We start from the raw sequence: 21496 nt of genomic DNA, 5'->3' as shown, positions 1-21496 counted from the left end.
ATATATATATATATATACATGTGTGAATTTTATTTAAAATTTGCATTTGGTTATTTTCTGTTGTATAAAATAAATAATATGTTTAATTATATTTATTATTTTTTTTTATAGTGCTTTTTCTTGTAAAATGTCTAAGCTATTTTCTTTTGTTACCAGAATTGTGATAGATGGCTCACAAATAACGTAGTAGTCCGAGCTGCTTACAAAGGTTATGTTTGCATGGTTATGCGTATGTGAAATATAAAAGGTGCAACATTTGAATTACATCTTAGGTGTGATATTGCGAAAGTAATTTGTATTTAATTGTGTATGAGTTTTAATTTAATAACATTCGAGTGGTAGTATGTTGTTATTAAAATAACTATAGTAACAAAGATCCTAATGCTAACGAGATTATGGAAGTGAGATGCAAGCATTGTTGCAAACAGCTTTTTAAGGGAAATTCTATGTTGCTTAACGCACATCATAAAATAAAACAGCATCCGACGGACGTGGGATGTAAAACAGATGAATACGATTGCTGCTCGTACATGACTGTGGAAAAAGTGCCAGATTGGATTTTGGGCATCATTGAACAAGTATATCCTTATATATCAAACTTTGTAAAATATATAATATACATGCATGAGATACGGTTGAAAATAATTTTTTTTTATAGAAATGCTGGACTAAGGGGAAACTATATTGTCCACATTGCAACAGTCGTTTAGGAACTTTCAATTTTGTAAATGATTTGAAGTGTTACTGCGATGAGCATGTAAGACCTCCTATAAGATTAGTTAATAGTAAGTTAGACATCTTATATGAAACTGTCAAACAATAGCTAATATTAATAAAATGTGATTTTCTATATTAATTATAATTAATATATATTTGAAACTATACATGAAATTATATAGAAAAAAAAATATATATATATAAAAGAAAATTAATTCTCTCTTGTGACATTTATATTATTGATAATTTTATTATTTTAATTATATCTAAGAATTATTTTTTTAATTACTACTATTAGACTAAATAATTTTCTTTACAAGATTGCAATGTGTAATATAACAAAAAGATCTGTTACCGTAATTTATTCTTCTCATTTGACTTCTCTATTTACATAATTTATATATAATATTTAATTACATCTTTTTCAACTTAGGTACATTGTGATTATTTATATATAATGATGATGATAATCCATCACAAAAACTATATATTAGCTTACAACATCTCTATGTATAGTTTTTACATGGTGCTGGTATATATTAATTACAAATAACATTGTCAACTAGTATTACATTCTATGAACTATATGTACAGTGTAAAGTACAAGATATCAGGATAGATTATGTACAAAATTCTAGACAATACATTTTTTATGATGTACAATGTATATCAAGTGTAGATGGAAGTGTATATTACAAAAATTTACTACTAATTTTTCTATTTTGTAAATTATATAATTTATAATAAATTTATATATAAGAGAAAAGTTGTTGATATTCACAATATCGAAAGCTTTTACATTTTTTATATTTTTATGCAAATATTTAATTAAAAACTTATCGTTTTATCCTCTAACTTATAATAAAATAACAACTAGCTGTAACAAGTAAATGCGCACATAATGGGTATATGTCTAGAAGAATGCTTAATTAAAGATTAATGTTAAAGGGACTAATATCGGCTGTTCTGCCCCTTTACATAAATTTTTTATTTGTAATAATCTATTCTGAAAATTTTGTAAATAATAATATATGTATATACGCGTAATATTACAAAAATGTTGTGTAAATAACATAAATCTTCTTTCACCATTACAAAAAAAATAGTAAATACTTTTAGCGACAATTCAAGGCAATTCATTTAATTAAGAAAATTAAATATCTATTATTATAACAGTTATAAGTATAATAATTCATTTAAGAAATCGCATTTAAAAACAGGAATAGCTACATTTTACTTATATTCGCAGTTATGAATTATCCATCAGTAGCTATTTTTTCTAATATTGCCAATGTTTCCGATTTCTATCGAATTCCCAGTTGATTCATCACAATGGTTAGAAAAATCAAGAGAGAAAAAAGAAAAAAAAGCCCTCGGAAATGTATGTCAATTTTTACATGGATTAATCAAACAAAACTGGAGCATCAAGGAAACCCATAACATAACATAAACTTGTATCCAAGGCACATATGGTTTGCTAAGCAATATTATGTAAAACAGTTTTAGCGCTACATTCGAACAGTATAAAAGTTAGTTGATCCACTCTTTATGATATCATACGACGAATAAAGTCGAGACACGATGACGTAAGTGTTATTTCAAATGTAACATTCGAAGTAACCACAAAGAGAGGGGGGGGGGGAGGGGCGGCACAAGATCAATCGTTCAATAGCGAAAGTCGGGGAAAAGGCGATTCTATACAATTAAATTACATACTGGATCAACCAACATGTCGGACGTGAGAAACAACCTCCTATTCGCATTGATATACAGTACATCCTTTCCTACAAGCTTTTAACAGTCAAGACACTCAGGATATCTATTACAGTCCAATAAAGCTTAGCTGCTACAACTGGAACATCTCATCTTGCTGCTGTTCAAGTCTTTGTAAGGAAGTCTTCACTCTTCTTCCTTGCGTCATAACTACAGCAGTCGGAAAGTTATGCATATCACTAGAAGACGCGGGCCTGACGGGATCAACGGAAGGGCTGTTCGATGTGGCGGGATGCGAGTTTCGTAATTTAGTAGATGCACGACGCCGTTGTACGTAAACGTCGTTGCCATCGGCACAAAATCTGCAATAAAACAATTTGCTGATGAGTGTGCGCTACTTGAGGTCTGTAGGTAGTGATGTAACGCGCTTTGGTTCGAATGGATTGGTGAGCGTTTCACGAAAAATCTCTGCAAAAACTGACATCTCTAAATCACGGGTTATATCAAACTATTCGATAACTTAACATGTAAGTCTCGAGCGCATGTGAATTCCACTGGATACACGTAAAGCGCAGAAAAAATAACTTACTCACTGTTCCCTTGAGCACGTTTGACTTCTCTCTTGACATTGGCTATCGAAGTATCCATCTTAGCTAAGAAATCGTTAACCGAACTCTCATCGTCGATGGACGATGATATCGAAGAAGGACTAGATATCTACAAAATACAATGCACACGTTCATAAAAGTACCTTATCTTTTTTAAGGTTTCTTTTCCTATTTCTGCAGGAGTTCAGATTGATGGTGCCAGAAACAAGAAAACGCATACCAAGGATTTTTTATGTGTCATTTTATGTTTGATGTTCATTTTCAAATGAAAAGATATTTACATGAAAGAACACTTAAGATCACTTTAGCATACTTGTAAAATATTCCAAAAACTATCCTTTTCCTCTTGACAGCCAATAAAGAGCCTTAAAATTAATGTAACATGCAATCTTCCTCTTGAACTTACTTTTCCTTGTGATCAAGTTGATTTTCAGGACCACTATTTATTGACTGCTAAAGGAAAAGTATAGTTTATGAAATATTTTACAAGTATGCTCAAGCAATCTCAAGTGTTTTTTTTTCATACAAAAATCCTTTTACTTGAAAATGGCATATATTTTCTCATTTTTCTGACATCATTAATCTAAGGTAGCAATGGGATCAGATACTTTAATACAAAGTACAGTTAAACCTTGTGTTAAACTCTATGACTTTTAAAATTTTACTTACATTTGGAGGTACCTCGTGTTCCTCAGAAGCTACCATTGACTCATCGTTACATACAGAGGCAGGACTGTCAGCGCTTACAGGAATAAGCAAGTGTTCTCGTAAAAATAAACTATCGGATGCCCATAATCTATTGACCCTCCTTATTTGTTCTGTCTGCAAGAATTTGATGAGACGATATCCATCAGGTGATGAGCGATGGATATCACATAGATAATGTGTTATCAAGCAGCGTGAGATAACCCAAGATCAAGTGCAAGACAGAGAAATGAAAGTACAACTAGTACGGATAAGTCGTACCGTAACACCATACTTGAGAGCAATTCCCTGCAAAGTGTCCGTGGCAGACACTATATGCTTCACCAAACTCTCGGTCCGCGTCATGTGCTTAGCTGTACTTCCGTACTTCTTCAGGGTCTTGCCGGTGTCACGAATGCACCTGCGTTCCTCCATCTCTCTGGCGCCGTTCCGCTCCATTGTCGTAGGCCTTCAAAGCGATGACACTCGCCAGAGGACAGAACACACCATAACCAGTCGACGCTTGTCCCAGAGATCGCGGAGGTTCCGTGTCATTCCATAGTCGCGTTCTCACATAACCTGGCGAAGAATTTTCAAAAACTTTTAGTCGTTTCACGGGCGCGGATTTCTCGACGAGCCGAGGCGACTAACGTCGGAAATTCACGTTATTTCACCGATTCGCTCGCATCACACCTCGTCTCTCACGTCTCTCCCGTGATACATGCGCTCGAGGATGGCGATGATGGTGATAATGACTCGAGAAGTTAACACTTACGAAGCAGGTGCGGGCAACAACAACGAGCGATTTAGGAGGCTGGAAGCGCTATTATCGTGTTTGGAGGAGCGTGCACGCGTGTGCCAAGTTTCGTCATTGCACCGAGATCATTGAAAAGCCTCGACGTTCTCCCATGGTGCTCGACACAGGAGGAATGAATATCACGCGAGTGTGTCACTAGTATACCGTATACCTCACACACACACGCGCACACGTATAGCTCGTGTCGTGTGCGGCCGGATCGGCGCGGACGCGACGGCCGATGGAATATTTTACAGATACGTACTCTTTTTTTCATTATAGCGGATTGTCCATTAAGAAGACATCGTGCGCTGCGTACAAAATCGTTATCGAATCCGGCAGTCGCGAAAGGACGCGATTGTCATGACGATAGCGATTTCAAAGGGTCCTCGCGCAAAGCACGAGAAAGGAGATGAATTTCGGATGCTTCTCGCGGACGCGACTTCTTCGATGGAATTAATCCGGAGAGATTATCCTTCTCTCACATGAAGGAGCGACTCTCAAGACACGCCTGGCGCTTGGTATCACGTGTGATTGCATAAAAAAAGAGCGCGACGCGATCATATGACCACGCGCGTAACTTTTGGCGGAGAAACGCATTTGCGACCACTTTCACCATGACGGACATGGTATTTGCGCGAGAAATAGAAACCTATAGCTTTGAGCTTAGGGATTAGAACATTTTGAACTCGGATACAAATCTTGTGGGTTTGTGTAAAATAAGAAAATAATGGAATGAGATTTTAATAAAAAAATGTTCATTATAATATACGTTACACAGTTATCTATTTTTAAATACAATATATTACAGAGAAACACACACAATTATAATTTATTGTTATTATGTCTATTATAATTACCTTACGATTAATAGTATTATTATTATGTTATCATTACTATGTGCTAGCCTCGATGAATATATAAGGCAGCAGGAAAAATTATGTGTAATGGGAGACTAATTAATGCATGTATTTTTTTGTTTATTAGAGCAACTTTATCGTCGATTATTACGATTGTATTTAATCCCCAGTAGCTGTGCAACAGTAACGGCGATATTGGTAATAAATAGTTAACGTAAGGATAAATATTACGCTACCGCGGCAGTGTATACTTCCTGGATTCTGGGTAAAGGGGCTTGTTCCTCTAATTATCAGGACTATATCGGCTAATATTCTACATGATAGACCCCCTTCCCGCTATTCCAAATAGTATGGCTACTTAATGATGATAACACATCAACAAGCAGCGTTTATAATTATTTAAAATTATTATTTTTTCCATAAACTGTGTCACAGATAAGAAGTTACGGATAAACTTGTTTTTATCTTTATGAATACCTATACGATCGCGATTTGATTTCCTTATAAACCCTTTCTCGTAAAGTAAATGATAGGAGAACGATCAAAGAGTTACAACAAAATTGGAAGTGTGGACACATAAAAGTTAAGGCTATCTAGAAAAGAATACGAGTACAAAAACTGTTCCGTTTGATGTAATAGTAGAAACCATTATTTTGATGCGAGTGTATCTCGATTTACATTTCACACAAACACTTTGGCGAGAGCGTCGGCGCCTGCGCTCGCTATAAACGGTCGTGATGGGTGGAACGCTACGTCTAGAATACTTTCGTCGAACTTCTTCCGATGCGCTGTTATCTCCTGAACACAAGTCTTGTTGTCCATGTTCCATAATCTTATACTGCAATCATGACCTGTGCAATAACGAATATAGAGTTAGAAAATAGATGAATGGTACTATCTTTGAATACATAATTGTGTGTGTGTGTATTAAGACTCAGATCAAGATTTCAACAAATTGTATCATCAATATGCCAAATTATACCAATAGATCTTCTTGATCAATCCGCGATATTATACATAAACTTTTTCACACTTACTTCCTGAAAGTAAGTATAGACCATGAGGATCTACAGCAAGACTAGTAACCGCGTCCAAGTGTGCTACCATCGCGTGAGCGAGAGTGGCTGACCGGTGATCATAGAATCGAATATGCCGATCCTCGTGTGCGGCCACAACAAGCGGTAACGTCGGATGTGCTACAACGCGATTCACACCCTTCGTTTCATTTGCCTCGAGTCGCGCCACGATCGCACCGGTCTCGGTATCAAATATCACGCAAGCTCCTTCGTAAGCCACAACCAACTTGTGCGGCTCGTCCCTGATGAAGTCAACTGAAGTCGGTATGCCGTCTATAAAAAGAAAAATAAAAGGAAAATATTAGAAAGATCGTGTCGCAAAAATTGCAATCGCCTATGGACATGCGACACAGAGAGGAAACTTACAACCAATCGATATTTGCTAGATAAAGTTCTGCAAACTTGAGATAATTCTCATGTTATTTTGATACAATTAGTGTTATAATTGGCTAATTATTGTCAGAGTTGGGCATTGTTCGAATAAATTTCAAAATTTTACCTTACTTGTCCTATAAGCATATTTGGGACTAAATTGTAACGAGTAAAAAGTAAAATTTTATTCGAATAAATTTTAGTGCGAATATAAAAATGAACGGAGAAATTATTCATTCGCTAATAAATTTAATTTTGAATAAAATTTTATTATCTTTAAACCATTATACAAAATCACACGTCTGTCCAACTCCGGTCGTTATTTCGCATCGCGCGTCGACGCAGAGTTTAATTCGCACATGTTGAATAACGTTTACTTACCTTGTTCTGAGACATATGTATTGAGAAGAGGTACCGATGCTTGTGGTGCCCATAACTTTACAGTTCCGTCCGAGCTAAACGATAACATAGTAGGACGTAAATGATACATGCTCAAGCCCCAAACAGCATTTGTGTGCCCCGTTAACGTATGATTAAGAACACTTGGTTCATACGAGTCGTATGGGTCGATGTTAGCCGATGGTAGTGTCCAACAATGGATCATGCCATCTAAACCACCGCTGTAACATCGATTGCCCGTACTACACATGGCTAAACACAATACAGGTCCAGTATGTGATCTGAATGTGTAAAGTGGTTCTACATCTAACGAAGCTGACCTGAAAAAGTGTTAAACACAGTGTTAAAACACAGATAAGATAATGATATAAAGTATTTTCGAGATATAAAGTTACGATTTGTATATTAATTATTTTCGTAACATTATTCGAGATAGAATTTACTTTTTTGCCGGTACAGTCTTATGAAGATTCCACAACTTCAATGTGTGATCATCGCTTGCGGTGATGAGAACCGGATCTGTGGGGTGGAAGACGAGTGCTCTAACAGCGTCAAAATGCGAACGTAATGTATACTTTGCGTTCCATGTTTTTCTGAAAGTTTCCTTTGTGGTGGAAACCATCTGTTAAGGAAAATAACGCGTCGAATAGATTAATTATACATTTCGTCGCTGAACATGTGACTCGATTGAAATATAGGGAAAAATTCTTAAAACTTACATCATATGATATTTCTGCATCATTGTTAACACATAATTGTTCTAATTCTCCTAATTCCAGTGTGGAATCACCACCTTCTTTATTGTTTGGGCGTCTTGGATCTTGTTGTAATCCTCTGTGTAATAAATCTACAGACACCGTTAGATTTTGTGATTGTAAAATGTGATTATAGTAAAATATCTATTACTACAATAGGTACATTTCACCTTAAATATATGAATTAACAATATATGATTTACTAACCCCATTTTGAAGAATTCATTTCCAGGTGAATAGAACCAGGTGGCGATTCCTCAATTTCTGTGAGGAGATTTAATTCATTTAATACTTCTTCTGCCTCCGCATCTGTATCAACATCTTCCGCTAGAAGGGGGATAGATGCCTGAAAAATAGATCATGTTAGTAAAGAATGATAGCAAGATCATATTAAAGTATAATAATAATAATAAATTTATTAATTATTTATTATTAATAATAACATTAATTAATAACATTACTTTATTTGGTTTAGTGTCCGTATTTGCATCATAAATTTCATCCTCCCCATCTCCCTCTTCCTCTTCCATGTCCATATCTGTGTGTCCCAAAAACTCAAAATTCGCTATAACAGCTGCTTCTGTATCTAATATCATTGCTTCTGCTATAGAAGATGGCTTTTGCTGAAACAGAAGAACATATAAGTGCGTAATAAAATTGTAACTATCGTTAACGCGAGTTAAATCCCTTGATTGAATTCGAAAATTGATTTAAAAAGATAGACACGTTTGTTTATCTCTACCTTTCTCCTTTTTTGGTTGTTCTGCAGGCACATAAGATCATCGGATGATTCTTGTCTCTCCCGTGTTCCTTCATTTCCATTTAATGCTGGAGTATTCATTTCATCTGAGTCTGTATTATTATTTAAACCAAGCAGTGATCGTACTCTGTTTGACCGTACATCTATAATTGTGTCAGTATACCCAATTTCTTGTAAATATCTACAATAAAATACAATTTTTTTATATCCTAGACTTGTACACAATGAAATCAGACATTTGCATTTCTTGCTACATTCCTATATGATGCACTAAAATTGATCAAGAGTGCCTTTTTCCAAATTCTGATTAATCTAATCAATGATTAATTGGTGAACAGAGTTACCAACTAAAATTTTTAACTTTTTTCTCTATTTTTTTCTACTGTCTATTTTCTCTCTATTTTCAGTAATTTCAGTTAGTAATTCTACCAGTTAATTCTCAATTAGGTTATATAATCAAAGTTAAAAAAAAACTCATCTTAAATCATAAAGAAAGCTGCCACTAATAATCAAAGGACAATATCTCCAAAATTAAAACTGATGTTTTACATACTGCCTTAGAAGTTGACGACCTTGTCTCCAACTAACATTACTGACAGATGTAAATGAAGCTTCTCCATCTCCTCCTCCCCCTCCTTCTCCTGTTCCTCCTCCACCACCACCACCACCTTCAGAGACATTGCATGTGGTACCTTCTTCGTAAAGAGGTGGTTTAACATCTCCTTGCATTACCAAGTCGGTACCATATTTTAGTTTATGATACCTTGCTCTATATAAGTTATGAGAAACATTACCATGAAATTAATACATCATAAATAATTGTCATAAATGTCCTAATGTTATTAAATACAATAGTATTGATTCAATAACATTAATATCTAAATTAGGTACACAGCAACTTCACAATAATAAATACCAATGAAATCCATTTGACACTTCATATTTAAATGAATTTAGGAAAAAAAATACAGTTTATAAACAAAATATTCTAATATACTTTTCAAACAAATAAAAGTATAATTATATAACTTCTCAAGTAAATTATATTGATATAGAAATGATAAAATATTGAGTATTCGATATTATGTGTATAATTCAAGATTTAAATATTTTATCTTAAACTAACAAGAATATTATCTACTTATATAAAATTGCCACATAATGAATAAACAGTTGTTGATTTACTATTTACCTTTCTTGCTTAAGTGCATACTCTAACATTTTTATTCGCCTCACTAGGTCATTCTTCAAATTTTCTTGTCCTTTTCTTTCACCTTGAAGAAAAGCTATCCTAGCCTGTATGACAAAGTACCAAATTAAATCAATGTCAGCATTAGGTTACCTCATAATGACACTGATGTTCTTATCAAATATTACATCAACGACCATTATATATACATATGCAATTGTTCCTATTACATATAAATATATAAACAATATCTTTTATTGGTATGTTCGAATAGCTCGAACATCAAAAGAAAGTACTCTTCGCTTTTAACAGCATGTTAGATCGAAGGCAGCATTTTTACAAACGTGCATACACTGAAATTATTAAATTCACACTACTGACACATCCTATCGCGGATATCAGCGCTGTCTCAGTCTGTATTTGTCGGACCTTATGTGTTCCTTCATCCTTCTGTCACATGACAGCTGAGATGACAAGCAAGATGGATAATTGTCGCGCGCCCGTTCGCGGACGGCTCGTGCATTCCACGTACGCCGGAGTCGTAGAGCGTACCTGAAATTCCGCCCTGTCCAATTCCCACTGAGACCTCTCGAGCTCGAAGCGGGCCCACTCGTGCTGAATGAAATGCAGGATACCAGGCATTGAGTACTGCGGCCGTTGATCCTTGGCGTCGCCGTTGCTGCCATTGTCACTGCCCTGGATCGTTTTGTTCACGAGGGAGACGTTCGCGCCGCTGGACAACTGACCGTTGTGATTCTGGGACGCGGGGTTGCAGCTATCCTCCATTGTGGCACCACAAAACTGGCTCGGCACCTTCATTTCATGACACGGCGGCCATTACAGCAACTTCCCTTTCTTCGCCGAGTACCCCGAGAGCGCTCTCCGGTCGGACAATGTATTTCGATCGGGCGAGTCGGAAAAGGAGACAATTATTACGCATGCGGACGCGTCCGGCGCATATGTGCGAGTCTCTCGCGCGAGGAAAAAAACCCGCAGGCTCTCTGCTACAAAGCTCCCAGCCCCGTGCACGTCGCTGCTCTCGCGATGCTCTCTTCCGGAAAAAAGCGAAGGAGAGGCGGAATCGCGCGTTGTTTCCTCTCTACTACTGCGTCGGCCCTCGTCCGCCTCGCCGCACGTCAACGGGTCAACGGGTGAAAGTTATCGCGCGGCATGCCTCACAGACAGCTGCAGCAGCAAGTTCGTGCACCGTTCGCGACCGTACAGGTCCGCGCGCATCATCCACCAAATTTACAAATGATCTGACCTTTGTCGGCGATCACACCGGCGACAGTCGCCTACCCTCGCGCGGCCGTCCGTTCGTCGGGAGCCGATCGCCCGTTTGTTTTCCTAGTCCTGCTACGCGGCGCGTTATACGCTTCACGTCGTCTTTTATTGGCCCGCCCGTCTAGTTACGAGCTGTCCCGTTTCGCCGCTGACGCGCGCAGACTCGCTTCATTCATCCGCGCCACGCCGCGATCTCGGTGTGGACCAATAATGTGATGTTGGCGCGCGCGTTCGCCGCGCGAGAGCGCGCACCTCAAGCCGTGTGTATCGGACCTAAGATCGCCATACTCCCGCAAGACATACTGGCGTTGCGTCACAACGATCAACAGATTTCGATCTAACGACAGCTAGATCACCTGCTGCTTGAATGAGGTTTCGTTTCGTAATCGAGTAACAACTGACACCCGCTCCCGTGGTAATTCATACTGGAATAATATTTCTTATTTAAAATATGCGGCTTGTCGAGACGCATGCGTAGATTCGCGTTGCTCCACAAGGTGTATCCTCTTCGTACAGTCTTCACCAAAAAATACTAATTGAACTGATTTTCCGATGATAAGTTCATTAGCTCGTTATAATTTTCGAGTAAGATTTTACAGAGACTTTATCGTGATTTACGTAAATAGCATAAATCTCACGCGTCGTTTGTTGCGTTTGCAACGCTTATGAATTTATAATGGTTATCGTTCAAAGTCTCGCGAGAAAATTAATCGCAATTTTATTAGAACTTAAATTAAATTCGCGATGTATAGATACAAAATAATTATTTCGTAGTTCGATTCTTCGATTTTGCGATACTGCTGCGCGGCGGATAATGTTATCTCGATTCACATTCTATTGTGCGTTACATTACTATTTTTATATGTTTAATGTAAAATGAAAAGGGGTTATTTCCGTAAATGGAAAGGTCACTTCACCTACACATCGGAAAAGCCTGTAAATGTCGTTACGCTTGGAGCGCTCAGGAATCTAAGTTCGCAATTGCGCCAAGCAGGAGTACACGCACTATGAATCGTTCAGTATCGATTTCAACGATCCAAGATATAAAAAATGTTATAAAAAATAGAATCCTTTCGTTTACTCGAGAACTGTGTCATAAAGAGCTAATATAATCTTTGTTTTGCCATCTATTGTGTTATATTTGTTTACACATATACACACACACACACACACACATACACAGCTAGGCGAAATAACGTGTTATCTCGGATATTTATATATCCTTTTTATGTAGCGTAATGTATCTCAATTTATAATTATTTGATTTAATTTGCACTTTTTTTTACAACTATAAGAATTGTCTATCTGCATTATTAGTCAGTATTATTGATTAACTATTTAATCACTGATGCGTCCGCTGAATCTTACGATAATGTAAGCCGAGATTAAAATTAATAGTAGATAAGGAAATAGTCGTTGTTGGATTTTAAACATTATTTTATTTATCGTCTCAATATCTTTGTTATTACAACACTGCTTTGTAAATCAGAAATTGTGTGAAATAATTACACGTACATAATTAACATAATTTACTGTATATAAATATTTACACGCATACAACAAATGTATATACATACACATAACAATTCCACTAAGATAGTACAAATACTTACATCGCAGATGCAACGACGAGATTTGTGACACGAAACGGCGACCACACTACTTCCGTGAACAGAAAAACAAAACGGTAATAAGCGGGACAACAGTTTTGAAGAGTCTCGAAGGTTTTTCATAAAAGTTGAAAAATGGAAACTTTGGACATCTTTGCACATAAAACATTCACATATAGAAGCGACTTAACCACGAAACGCCTCTTCGCCAGTGTCAATTGGCAGCACTATGTCAATACATTTCGTAAGTAACTACTGTGACTTCTGAATAATAATCTTTAACGATAACAGATCGTGATAATAACAGTATGACAATGACAATGATGAAAATTTTTATTTCTATCGTAAAACGACTTCAAACGATTTAATCTCGCGTAACAATAGCATTGAATATTGTTGAAAATTAAAAATTCTCGGATGAAAAGCGGAAAAATTTTGAAGATTAAAATACCTAAAAAATTTTTTAGAGTTTTGAATATCTACACAATAATAATACTAATATATAAACTTAAACTAATATATAAATTTAAACACGTAGTTATCAGATAGTTACATAATTACACGTATTAATCTTGTGTTAATAGCTAACTTTGTCGAGATGCTGAGCACATTCGAGACTTTGAGAGCAAGAGAATTGCAGGTCTTCCTAGAATTTTAAATTTTAGACAATAGCTGAGATGAGTCGTTATTTTCATCTTAAACTTGAAAAAGGATCCGACGTTTCTTGAGCCCATTACTACGCAATCTTTTTGCATTAATTTCATGGTACTTACGAAGTTCGCATTAACAACCGGCTTGCACGTGTCGGGAGCTCGTGTGTCAGCTGTAACGAGAAGAATACTCGCGACGTGAACTTCTTGTTGAAAGAAAGGAAGAAAAAGACAAATGCGGTTGTGCTAAAATTATTAGTCGAAGCATTTAGGCATAACGGCGCATGCGCAGTGGGCGAGGTTACGTATAGACAAAATACGTACGTCGATAACTTTTACACATACCTGTTGCACCAATAATTTCCAAGTTGCAACAATTTTCAATTTTCAACCTTGTCTGTCGTAGACCTTGGACCGGCCATGTATTCTCGATTTCTCGCTATTTCGCCAGCGTTTCCGAAGTTGATGCGACACAACGGAGGTGGGGCGCTCGAGCGGTAGAACTGGCAACCTCGCTTCAGAGTTTCGCTTGTTTAGTTTGCGATGTTGCTCGTTGATGGGGTATCAAAACGTGAGATATCTCCGTTTCTCTGACATTATTCGTAAATATAATCTGTTTTCACGCATCGTCGAGTGTATGCACCACTGCTCCAAGCTTATCCACGCAATATCCTCACGTAAGTTTATCAATTGGCATCATTATAATCCTCCTATACGGGCTGGGATCTGCACAATTTCCTCACATGCAATCATCATAGGTCCCCGATTGTTAGTGCCGGCGATCATTTCATCGAAGTTGTTTCAGTGGATTATCCCGTTTGGGAATTTTGATCTGTTGGTATTTTTTAGATTGCTTGGAGGTTATGTATTTTCGAGTCATTAAAAACTTATTGTACAGCAAGTTCCTAACCTAACCCAACCTAACCTAGTTAAATCCTGATCTACCTTACTTTTTTCGGAAAAAATAACACGATAAATTATATAATTTATGATACTTCAAATTGGGCCTTAAGGCCCAAATTGCCGCGGGCATCTACTGTTGCTATAGAGATGTATCAACACAACAAAAGCCTCCATTTTAGATACCATCCTACGCCATTTTGTTGTTTCTTCTAAACTGCATGTAATGCGTAATTTTATTAATTTTGGATCTATGTACTACATTCTTTATTGCATGAAACTCAATTAACTCGCTAGATTGTAATACTAGTACCAGAAATCAATAACATACCCATTCGCAATTCCGTGAACTTATATGTGTTCCGTGTCAATATATCGACGTAATTTATAATGTTTTCTGTAGCTAGATCTATAGCCGACCACTACTAAACGATATTTATCACCGAATTCATCTCAATTGTCTTCTAAAATCTTTGTTAAACATCGTAAATTATTGTGTTGTTACTTGTCGGTAATATAATGGCGAAATACGACCAATCGATCCGGCTGTCTAATAAAAAATTAATTAATTTGTCTGAATTACGAGTACTAATTGTGCCTTATCATAAATTTACAGTTATATTTGTTTTTACATGAATATTGATGTACAATTAAAATGAAAAATTTTTTAATTTTTTCAAACAAATTTATTACATTTGACAAATTTTCATAGATATTTTATAGTACATATAATAATAAATTTTTTGGTAATCTTACTTATATATGTATATATATATTAGGTTCTCTTACATTTGAAACAAAGTATATTTAAGCTATCAAACTTTTTGAACACAAAAAATGACCAAACAGAATATATATTTGCGACAAAATAGAAGAGGCACAATTTGGTGTGATTTAATAATATTATTGTTTGATGCATTATCAATTTATCTCATTAAGCTAAATATAGCAACAGATGGCGCTGCATGTTCAATTTACGTGTCATCCAGAAAATACAAACTACAAATAAACACACTTTACACACATCTTTTAGGTTTTTATAAACTCTCATTGCATCTTAATATATCTTTAATTCTCGACAATATCTATTGATTTACTGTAGTTCGATTCTAATTCTTCGAACGCCACTTATTGATTGCGTTCCTTGAATTACTTGTTTTCTTATATTACATTTGACGTAAATATCAAGTATACTAATCAAATGGCGTAAATATATCAAGTATACTAATCAAATGATCAAAAATTTCTAAAGATTGTTGAAAAATCAATATTATTATCGCGCGAAATAATATGTATCGTCATATTTAATATCGTTGTTCGAAAATATTAGTATAGCAGAGAAATTCGCGTGTGAAAAACTGACAAAAATATTCATGCTTATATATTTCGAAGCATTAGTTTGTAGCTTCGGAATTATGAGAAGCGTAGCTACTCAAACGTTCGTCCAATCGCAGGCCGCGGTTGCACCGAACCTGTCTGTATCGTCGCGCGCATCTTTGTGTTGGTGACCGCTCACTTCTCGCGCCATACCGACGCTGGGAGTAGGCGAAAAACACTGCGTGTGCGCGACTGATAGACAGCGACAACCGTTGCCACGATCCATTGTCAGCGACATTTTCGAATAGGTGAGTTCAAAAACTCTTGTTCGAAATTAAAAGATAGTAGAGGTACTTGTATTATACTTTTGCTATAAGTTTTGCTATAACGATCGCGAGTGCTTGGAGAATATTATATCTCCTAGTAAACCATATGAAACAGTTGCGGGTAAATTGTTTTGTTAGTTCTTCCGTTACAAAAAATAGCAGTTTAAAATGCAAAATGGCGGCAGGGCCGTAATCAGGAGTTTCTAATGACCGTGAAAGTACATAAAATGTTAAATTGGGTTCGGTCAGACTTATAGGTTAGGATTCTCCAAAACATTTGAGCCAGAGGCGCCACCTTTGTATTGACTAGTAGAGCTTGTATTTTTTTTATTCCAACTTTCACGATTTTTTTTAATTACAATTGCAGATGCATGTTATTTTTGTAGTAATCAGTAATTCGTAACTTGTATAAAAATACCATCTCACAGATTCTCAATTTATTGATTGGTCAGTTTTCTCCTCCTCTTAAATTTCGTTAGTGAGATGACGCCAGTATAATTTTTCACGGTACACAAAAGAAATAATGAACATAATGAAATATTTTTACACTACAAAAGTTATTGAAGATTTTTTAATTAGTTTTTAGTATAATGCCCAGACAGCATAAAATCTCCTGAGGACAAAGAATGTCCTCAGGACTTCCTCAGGATATACTCTGGATGTCCCCTGGACATCTGTGCTGTAGGGTATAATCTTTATATGTACACACACACATACACACACACACACACACGCACACGCACGCACGCACACGCGCGCGTATATGGGCCCATATATATACACATACATATATATATACATATATATATACATACATATATATATATACACATATATATATATATATATACATATATACATATATACATATTTATATATATGGATTTATATACATATGTATGTATATATATGGATGAACCAATAAATTTATTGCATCAGTTTAAAAATTTTTGTCGATGATTATATATACTCAAATATATATACTCAAATATATATTTTGTAATAACTGCTCTCAATTGAATTAAATAAGCGAAACGAATCATGAAACGTACATAATTAAGAACCGGTATCTCCATTAAGATTGTGCGCGCAAATATTTATTAACTTACAATGTCATGAAGGAATTTAGTTGCATTGGGTCATGATGAAAATATATACATGCCAACCTCGATAATCGATTGAACACGTAAGAGTACGAATACATTGATAGACAGCTAGTGGAAAAACGCGTATGGTCGATCGTTTGTTAAGATCGAAAGTGCATAACTCATATCGCTGCCGAGCGTCGGATTTAAGATCGAAGCGAAGCAACGAAATCGATCGTTTTGCAACACTCGACAAAGAGAACTGCGCTATTTCTCCCACTATAGTGACAGTTGTTGCTGCTTTGGCACACACTAAGCCTGCTATTGGTGCATCGGATAAAAAGGGTGGGGAGAACACTGCTCATCAGTCGCTCAATAAAACGAATTCGCGATGCAAAGGTTCTATATATATTACAAGTCGTATGAACAAAATGGCCGTGTATTGGCCATGTATGTCATTAAAAAAATATATCGATTGCAGATCAGGCCCGATTTAAACGAGGGGCATACCGCGTATATATGAACGGATGACTGACCCGCACAAAAGAAAACATTTGGTCGGATAAACCAAATTTCTCGTGAAATAAGAATTAGAAAATTTTGATTGATGTTATGTTCAAGTTAACCAGAAATCTTATTAAGTTTGTTCGTTTTCGAAAAACTTCTGAATTAGTACAATAGAGTGAAAAAAAAAAATTTGTTTTATACTCTAACTTATTATTACGTTAGTGCGAAAGTTCTTCGAAAACGAACGTTAACTTTTGAATAGAATTCTGGTAATTTCAACCAGAATTTTTTGTTCATTTACATTTCACCAGAAGTTTGGTTAATTCAACGAAATTTTTTTTCCGTGCGTAATACGAAATAATCGTGCGAGCGTGCAGCCAGACACGCGAGAATCAGACACAATCGATAAAACACATCGCCAGTCGAGTGCCCGTTTTATATAGATAAATGAAATTAAAATCCGAAACCAAATGCGAGAAGACTGGGAAATTGAAAATTGAGCGAATCCGATCGTCACGTTGACAAAAAAAAAGAGAGGGACGATCGTGAGTTATATGTCGTCAGTGCATTTTGATATTTCTCCGGACAGATAAAGTGCGGGATCACGGATAATGATCGCCGATGTGATTCTGGATCTGTGCCTCTTAGAGGGAACAAAGATTCCTGCGTCCGCGCAACGAGCCGCGATGTCGGTTTGTGCCGGCATTTTCCGACGCTTCGTAAGCGTTCGGCCATCTTCGGGACGAATGTCGGGGCCTAAATGCGGTGTGCCTCGCGCTCGATGCGCAAACCTGTCCTGTCGACGACATATACCGACGTCATGCGGTTCGCGCGGTACCTTTAATTCGCGTTCGCGACATTTGAAGATCCCGCGACTTGTAAAAAGACATGGGTAACGATACACGTGACGTGCCTGCGACCGTTCTGTAATTTGCGATCCGAGTGCCGTTGTCCGTTTCATCAAACACGTTGCTCACGGAGGAATGGAAGGGTTACACTTCTTGACAAGAGCGAATCCCGTGCGTCCTCGATCCTCGCGAACGCCTTCGACGCGAAATTAACGTGAAGCGTTTTCTCTTCTCTCTCTTTTTTGAGCGATACGATTTTTCAAAGTGACCATATTCATGCGAACAAATCGCTGACGAATCGTGACGAGATGAGATCTCTCGGATATCGTTGAGGTCGAACACACTGATGCGATCAATCTGCATGTCGATGATTTGCGAGGGCAACGTTGAGAATGACAAGCGAACAAGCTCGAGAATGAATAAGATCGACGGATCCGTCAAACGCGGGAGATACGTCGTCACGACCGCCATGGAGAATGCAACCTCAGACCGCCATCTTTTGCCACGATGTGCCAAATGGGCCAGCAGGCCTTTGATTCGCTAATAAAGGGGCCTGATGTATACGCAGCTCTCCATGCCCGTGATCGATACGCGCGACAATCCGTGCACGACGTTCGTTCTCGTTCACGGCTCACAAGCGCGGAAAACTGCTCCGCTTTAGCCGGGAAGCGTCGAACTTATGCGTCGGCACACACATCCAACAAAGTAGTGACCTCGCGCAGTGTGGGCATCGATCCAGAATGAGAGACGCGCGCGCGCATGCTTGTGTGTGTGTATGGTAGGCGTCGAAGGACGGTAGGGACGTTTTCCGTTGTGTAGATAAATCCTACAGATTGATCGACGCACAAATCAAGGACGATAAAAATAGTTGTTGAAATGTTAAATAAAAAAAAATAATGCCATGTCGCAAAAAAAAAAAGAGACTTGTAGAGGACGGAAAGATAGAAAATGTTGAATGTATGTACCTTGCGAAAAGAGGGTGGGGAGAGGTGGGGATAATTTTGAACGCGTATCCATTTTGAGCGCCATTGAACGAATTTCTGAGATCTTTTTTTCGTTTTTGTTTTCTCTCGGCGACACTTTGGCAAATGCGATTGTTAGTAGACATTTGTCTTACATAATTTTTATGTTATAAGCTTCATTTTATCTTTTAACGTGTCATTGTGACGATGCATGATAACAAATGTATCGCAAGTGCATTTCATGCGTCAAGTACGAAACTGTATGATTACATAATTACACATTTCTCAGTTCGATTTTGACCGCTCGCGCGTTGAGTATTAATTTTAAAAATAGTTTTTATTTACTTATAGATTGGAAAACATTTAATTGACAAGTTAAAGGAGCTGTGTCGTGAGATTTTATTGTACAATTTCATCATAATGGAAGCTGTACAAAATAAAACAGTGCATAATACAAAATCTAATTCTGCAGTCTCATGCATTAATGAGACTAACACCGATGGGTTGTCGAAGGAGAAAGATGAACTATTATTTGGTGCAGAAGAGGATGGTGAGGATGAAGATGCACTGTCCGATGACAGTTTGCGATTAAGGCTATCTGACGACGAGGATGCTGAACAAGAAGTTGTTACGAAAAACCATACGAATATTTCGGAATTTAAGTCGCCAAATAAAGACCCCGGTATGTAATTATAATTTGAAGGTATTCAATAATGTCGAAGACATTATTGAATAATTTTTTAACGAGTTTTTTTTTATTTTGTGTGCCCATTAAATAAATGAGGCTAATCCCTCCTGACCACTTCGTGTAAATAGAGTTATCAGTATAGTTGTGACCGCTGGAACGTATCCTTTCCAATGTTCTATATTTTGGTGTATATACTGTCGGTTTTTTTAATTTTACCGCCATTTTAAAGTAGCAGCGCTTTTGTAGCGCATGTCAATATATTTGGCATGAAACATATATGTCAGCACATAAAGATCGCGCGGAGGTAGCTATTTGAGTCGTTCGAGTCCTTCCAACCCACCCAACACAATGTCTAAGATCGAGACGCAACGTCTCAAAGACGTCTCTCGAACGTTGGAATATAAGACGTCTTATATTCCGACTTTAGACGTTGTGTTGTGTGAGAATAGTATGGGCGTTTCCTAAATGGTAGAAAATCACTGAAAGAGAGATGAATTCCGCACAGGCTGACCGGTTTCTATCCAATCCGATGAAAACGTGAAGAAAGGTCGTGTGATGCGATGTAGAACAAGCGAATATGCTGTCCACTGAACTTCTCGGCGGTCGGGTAGCTAGACAAAACTTGAAAAATGATCCACAAAGGAAGGAGATCTAGTTGAGATTTGTCCGACGACGGAACGAGAACACCGAGTTCCAATGGCATCGTCATCTCTCCGATCTTCCTGATCCATATTGTAATATAGTAATATAGTAATATCTCTATAGTGTGTAACATGTTGCACAAAATTAACTAGTGACGAGATTTGCTGTTTTTAATATGATTCTCAAACAAAAAGACAAAACATGAAGTAAATGTCTGATAAATTTTCCTCTGCAAATAAGAGTCAGGTTGCACAAATTGAATTATCAATCTCGAATTCGTACTCGAAAGTACCACAATGGACAGTCGTTATTATTTGGGAGTAATCCAACGTCTCTACAAACGCATGTACTGCATGGGAAATAAGCATTTTTGAAATAACAGTTGAATGCTGTTGCACAACTGTGTATTGAATGTGAAGTAGTTTTTTTTATTCCAAATTATTCTATGCGTTGTATTATTTCTTCTATTTTGTATTGATTAATGTTTTCTATTGTACGACAAATCAGTTATGTTCTAAAAGGAAAATATTTTGGGCGACATTAGCGATATTCAATACAGTACGATCAAATAACTGAAAGATGTGCATCGAGTGCATCAATTTCAGCGCACTTTTGAAATGATGCACAAACGATCTCAACGTTATGTTAAAGAGGGAAAGGACTATATTGAAAATAAAAAAATGTTTCGTAATAAAAATTCCGATATGTGTATACACACACACACACACACACACACACACACACACAC

General features: G+C 36.9%; 4 protein-coding genes and 1 long non-coding RNA gene across 12 annotated transcripts in view; 3 read left to right on the top strand and 2 right to left on the bottom strand.

Annotated features, from left to right (window-relative positions):
- The first annotated feature begins 64 nt into the window (after nucleotides 1-64).
- Nucleotides 65-898, top strand: LOC116851157 (E3 ubiquitin-protein ligase RNF180-like). The gene is made up of 2 exons (XM_032830287.1): nucleotides 65-578; nucleotides 659-898. Exons 1-2 carry the CDS (start codon nucleotides 396-398, stop codon nucleotides 821-823), a joined length of 348 nt encoding a protein of 115 aa, XP_032686178.1. The 5' UTR covers nucleotides 65-395; the 3' UTR covers nucleotides 824-898.
- A 166-nt stretch (nucleotides 899-1064) lies between these two features.
- Nucleotides 1065-4214, bottom strand: LOC116851147 (lysM and putative peptidoglycan-binding domain-containing protein 2). Of its 2 annotated transcripts, none has more exons than XM_032830264.1 (4): nucleotides 4005-4214; nucleotides 3708-3860; nucleotides 3020-3147; nucleotides 1065-2792 (listed from the first exon to the last, which is right to left on the bottom strand). In XM_032830264.1, exons 1-4 carry the CDS (start codon nucleotides 4179-4181, stop codon nucleotides 2564-2566), a joined length of 687 nt encoding a protein of 228 aa, XP_032686155.1. In that variant the 5' UTR covers nucleotides 4182-4214; the 3' UTR covers nucleotides 1065-2563. The 2 variants fall into 2 exon arrangements, with proteins under 2 accessions (XP_032686155.1, XP_032686165.1); XM_032830274.1 differs by having other exon boundaries at nucleotides 3024-3147.
- Nucleotides 4215-4514: 300 nt separating this feature from the next.
- Nucleotides 4515-5887, top strand: LOC116851161. The gene is made up of 2 exons (XR_004379536.1): nucleotides 4515-4666; nucleotides 4801-5887. It is a non-coding gene; the product is annotated as an uncharacterized LOC116851161 (long non-coding RNA).
- On the bottom strand, nucleotides 5363-11335 carry LOC116851136 (striatin-3). Its single transcript, XM_032830241.1, has 11 exons — nucleotides 10482-11335; nucleotides 9933-10036; nucleotides 9294-9509; nucleotides 8723-8921; nucleotides 8442-8603; nucleotides 8188-8326; nucleotides 7945-8072; nucleotides 7669-7847; nucleotides 7208-7545; nucleotides 6416-6727; nucleotides 5363-6229 (listed from the first exon to the last, which is right to left on the bottom strand). The coding sequence occupies exons 1-11, from the start codon at nucleotides 10746-10748 to the stop codon at nucleotides 6060-6062; spliced, it is 2214 nt and encodes a 737-aa protein (XP_032686132.1). The 5' UTR covers nucleotides 10749-11335; the 3' UTR covers nucleotides 5363-6059.
- Nucleotides 11336-11480: 145 nt separating this feature from the next.
- Nucleotides 11481-21496, top strand: part of LOC116851106 (activating transcription factor 7-interacting protein 1) — an 18723-nt gene continuing 8707 nt past the window's right edge. The window contains exons 1-4 of one of the 7 annotated variants that reach the window (XM_032830192.1): nucleotides 11481-11628; nucleotides 12834-13067; nucleotides 13880-14150; nucleotides 19770-20100. In XM_032830192.1, the coding sequence (XP_032686083.1) occupies nucleotides 19839-20100 (262 nt within the window). In that variant the 5' untranslated portion in view covers nucleotides 11481-11628; nucleotides 12834-13067; nucleotides 13880-14150; nucleotides 19770-19838. The other 6 variants (XM_032830199.1, XM_032830209.1, XM_032830175.1 and 3 more) reach the window with 6 other exon arrangements.

Source organism: Odontomachus brunneus, unplaced genomic scaffold (assembly GCF_010583005.1).
Source record: "Odontomachus brunneus isolate Ranch 3 - 2012 unplaced genomic scaffold, Obru_v1 Obru_scaffold_006, whole genome shotgun sequence".
NCBI classification, from domain to species: domain Eukaryota; kingdom Metazoa; phylum Arthropoda; class Insecta; order Hymenoptera; family Formicidae; genus Odontomachus; species Odontomachus brunneus.
This window is presented reverse-complemented; position numbering and strand designations above follow the sequence as displayed.

Coding starts and splice junctions, on each gene's coding strand:
- LOC116851157 (XM_032830287.1), top strand. CDS start 396: ATGGAAGTGAGATGCAAGCATTGTTGCAAACAGCTTTTTAAGGGAAAT. Junction 579..658: donor TTTTGGGCATCATTGAACAA/GTATATCCTTAT, acceptor TTTTTTTTATAG/AAATGCTGGACTAAGGGGAA.
- LOC116851147 (XM_032830264.1), bottom strand. CDS start 4,181: ATGGAGCGGAACGGCGCCAGAGAGATGGAGGAACGCAGGTGCATTCGT. Junction 3,861..4,004: donor CTCTCAAGTATGGTGTTACG/GTACGACTTATC, acceptor AAATTCTTGCAG/ACAGAACAAATAAGGAGGGT. Junction 3,148..3,707: donor AACACGAGGTACCTCCAAAT/GTAAGTAAAATT, acceptor TGTATTTTGTAG/ATATCTAGTCCTTCTTCGAT.
- LOC116851136 (XM_032830241.1), bottom strand. CDS start 10,748: ATGAAGGTGCCGAGCCAGTTTTGTGGTGCCACAATGGAGGATAGCTGC. Junction 7,546..7,668: donor AAGACTGTACCGGCAAAAAA/GTAAATTCTATC, acceptor ACACTTTTTCAG/GTCAGCTTCGTTAGATGTAG. Junction 6,728..7,207: donor TACATATGTCTCAGAACAAG/GTAAGTAAACGT, acceptor TTCTTTTTATAG/ACGGCATACCGACTTCAGTT.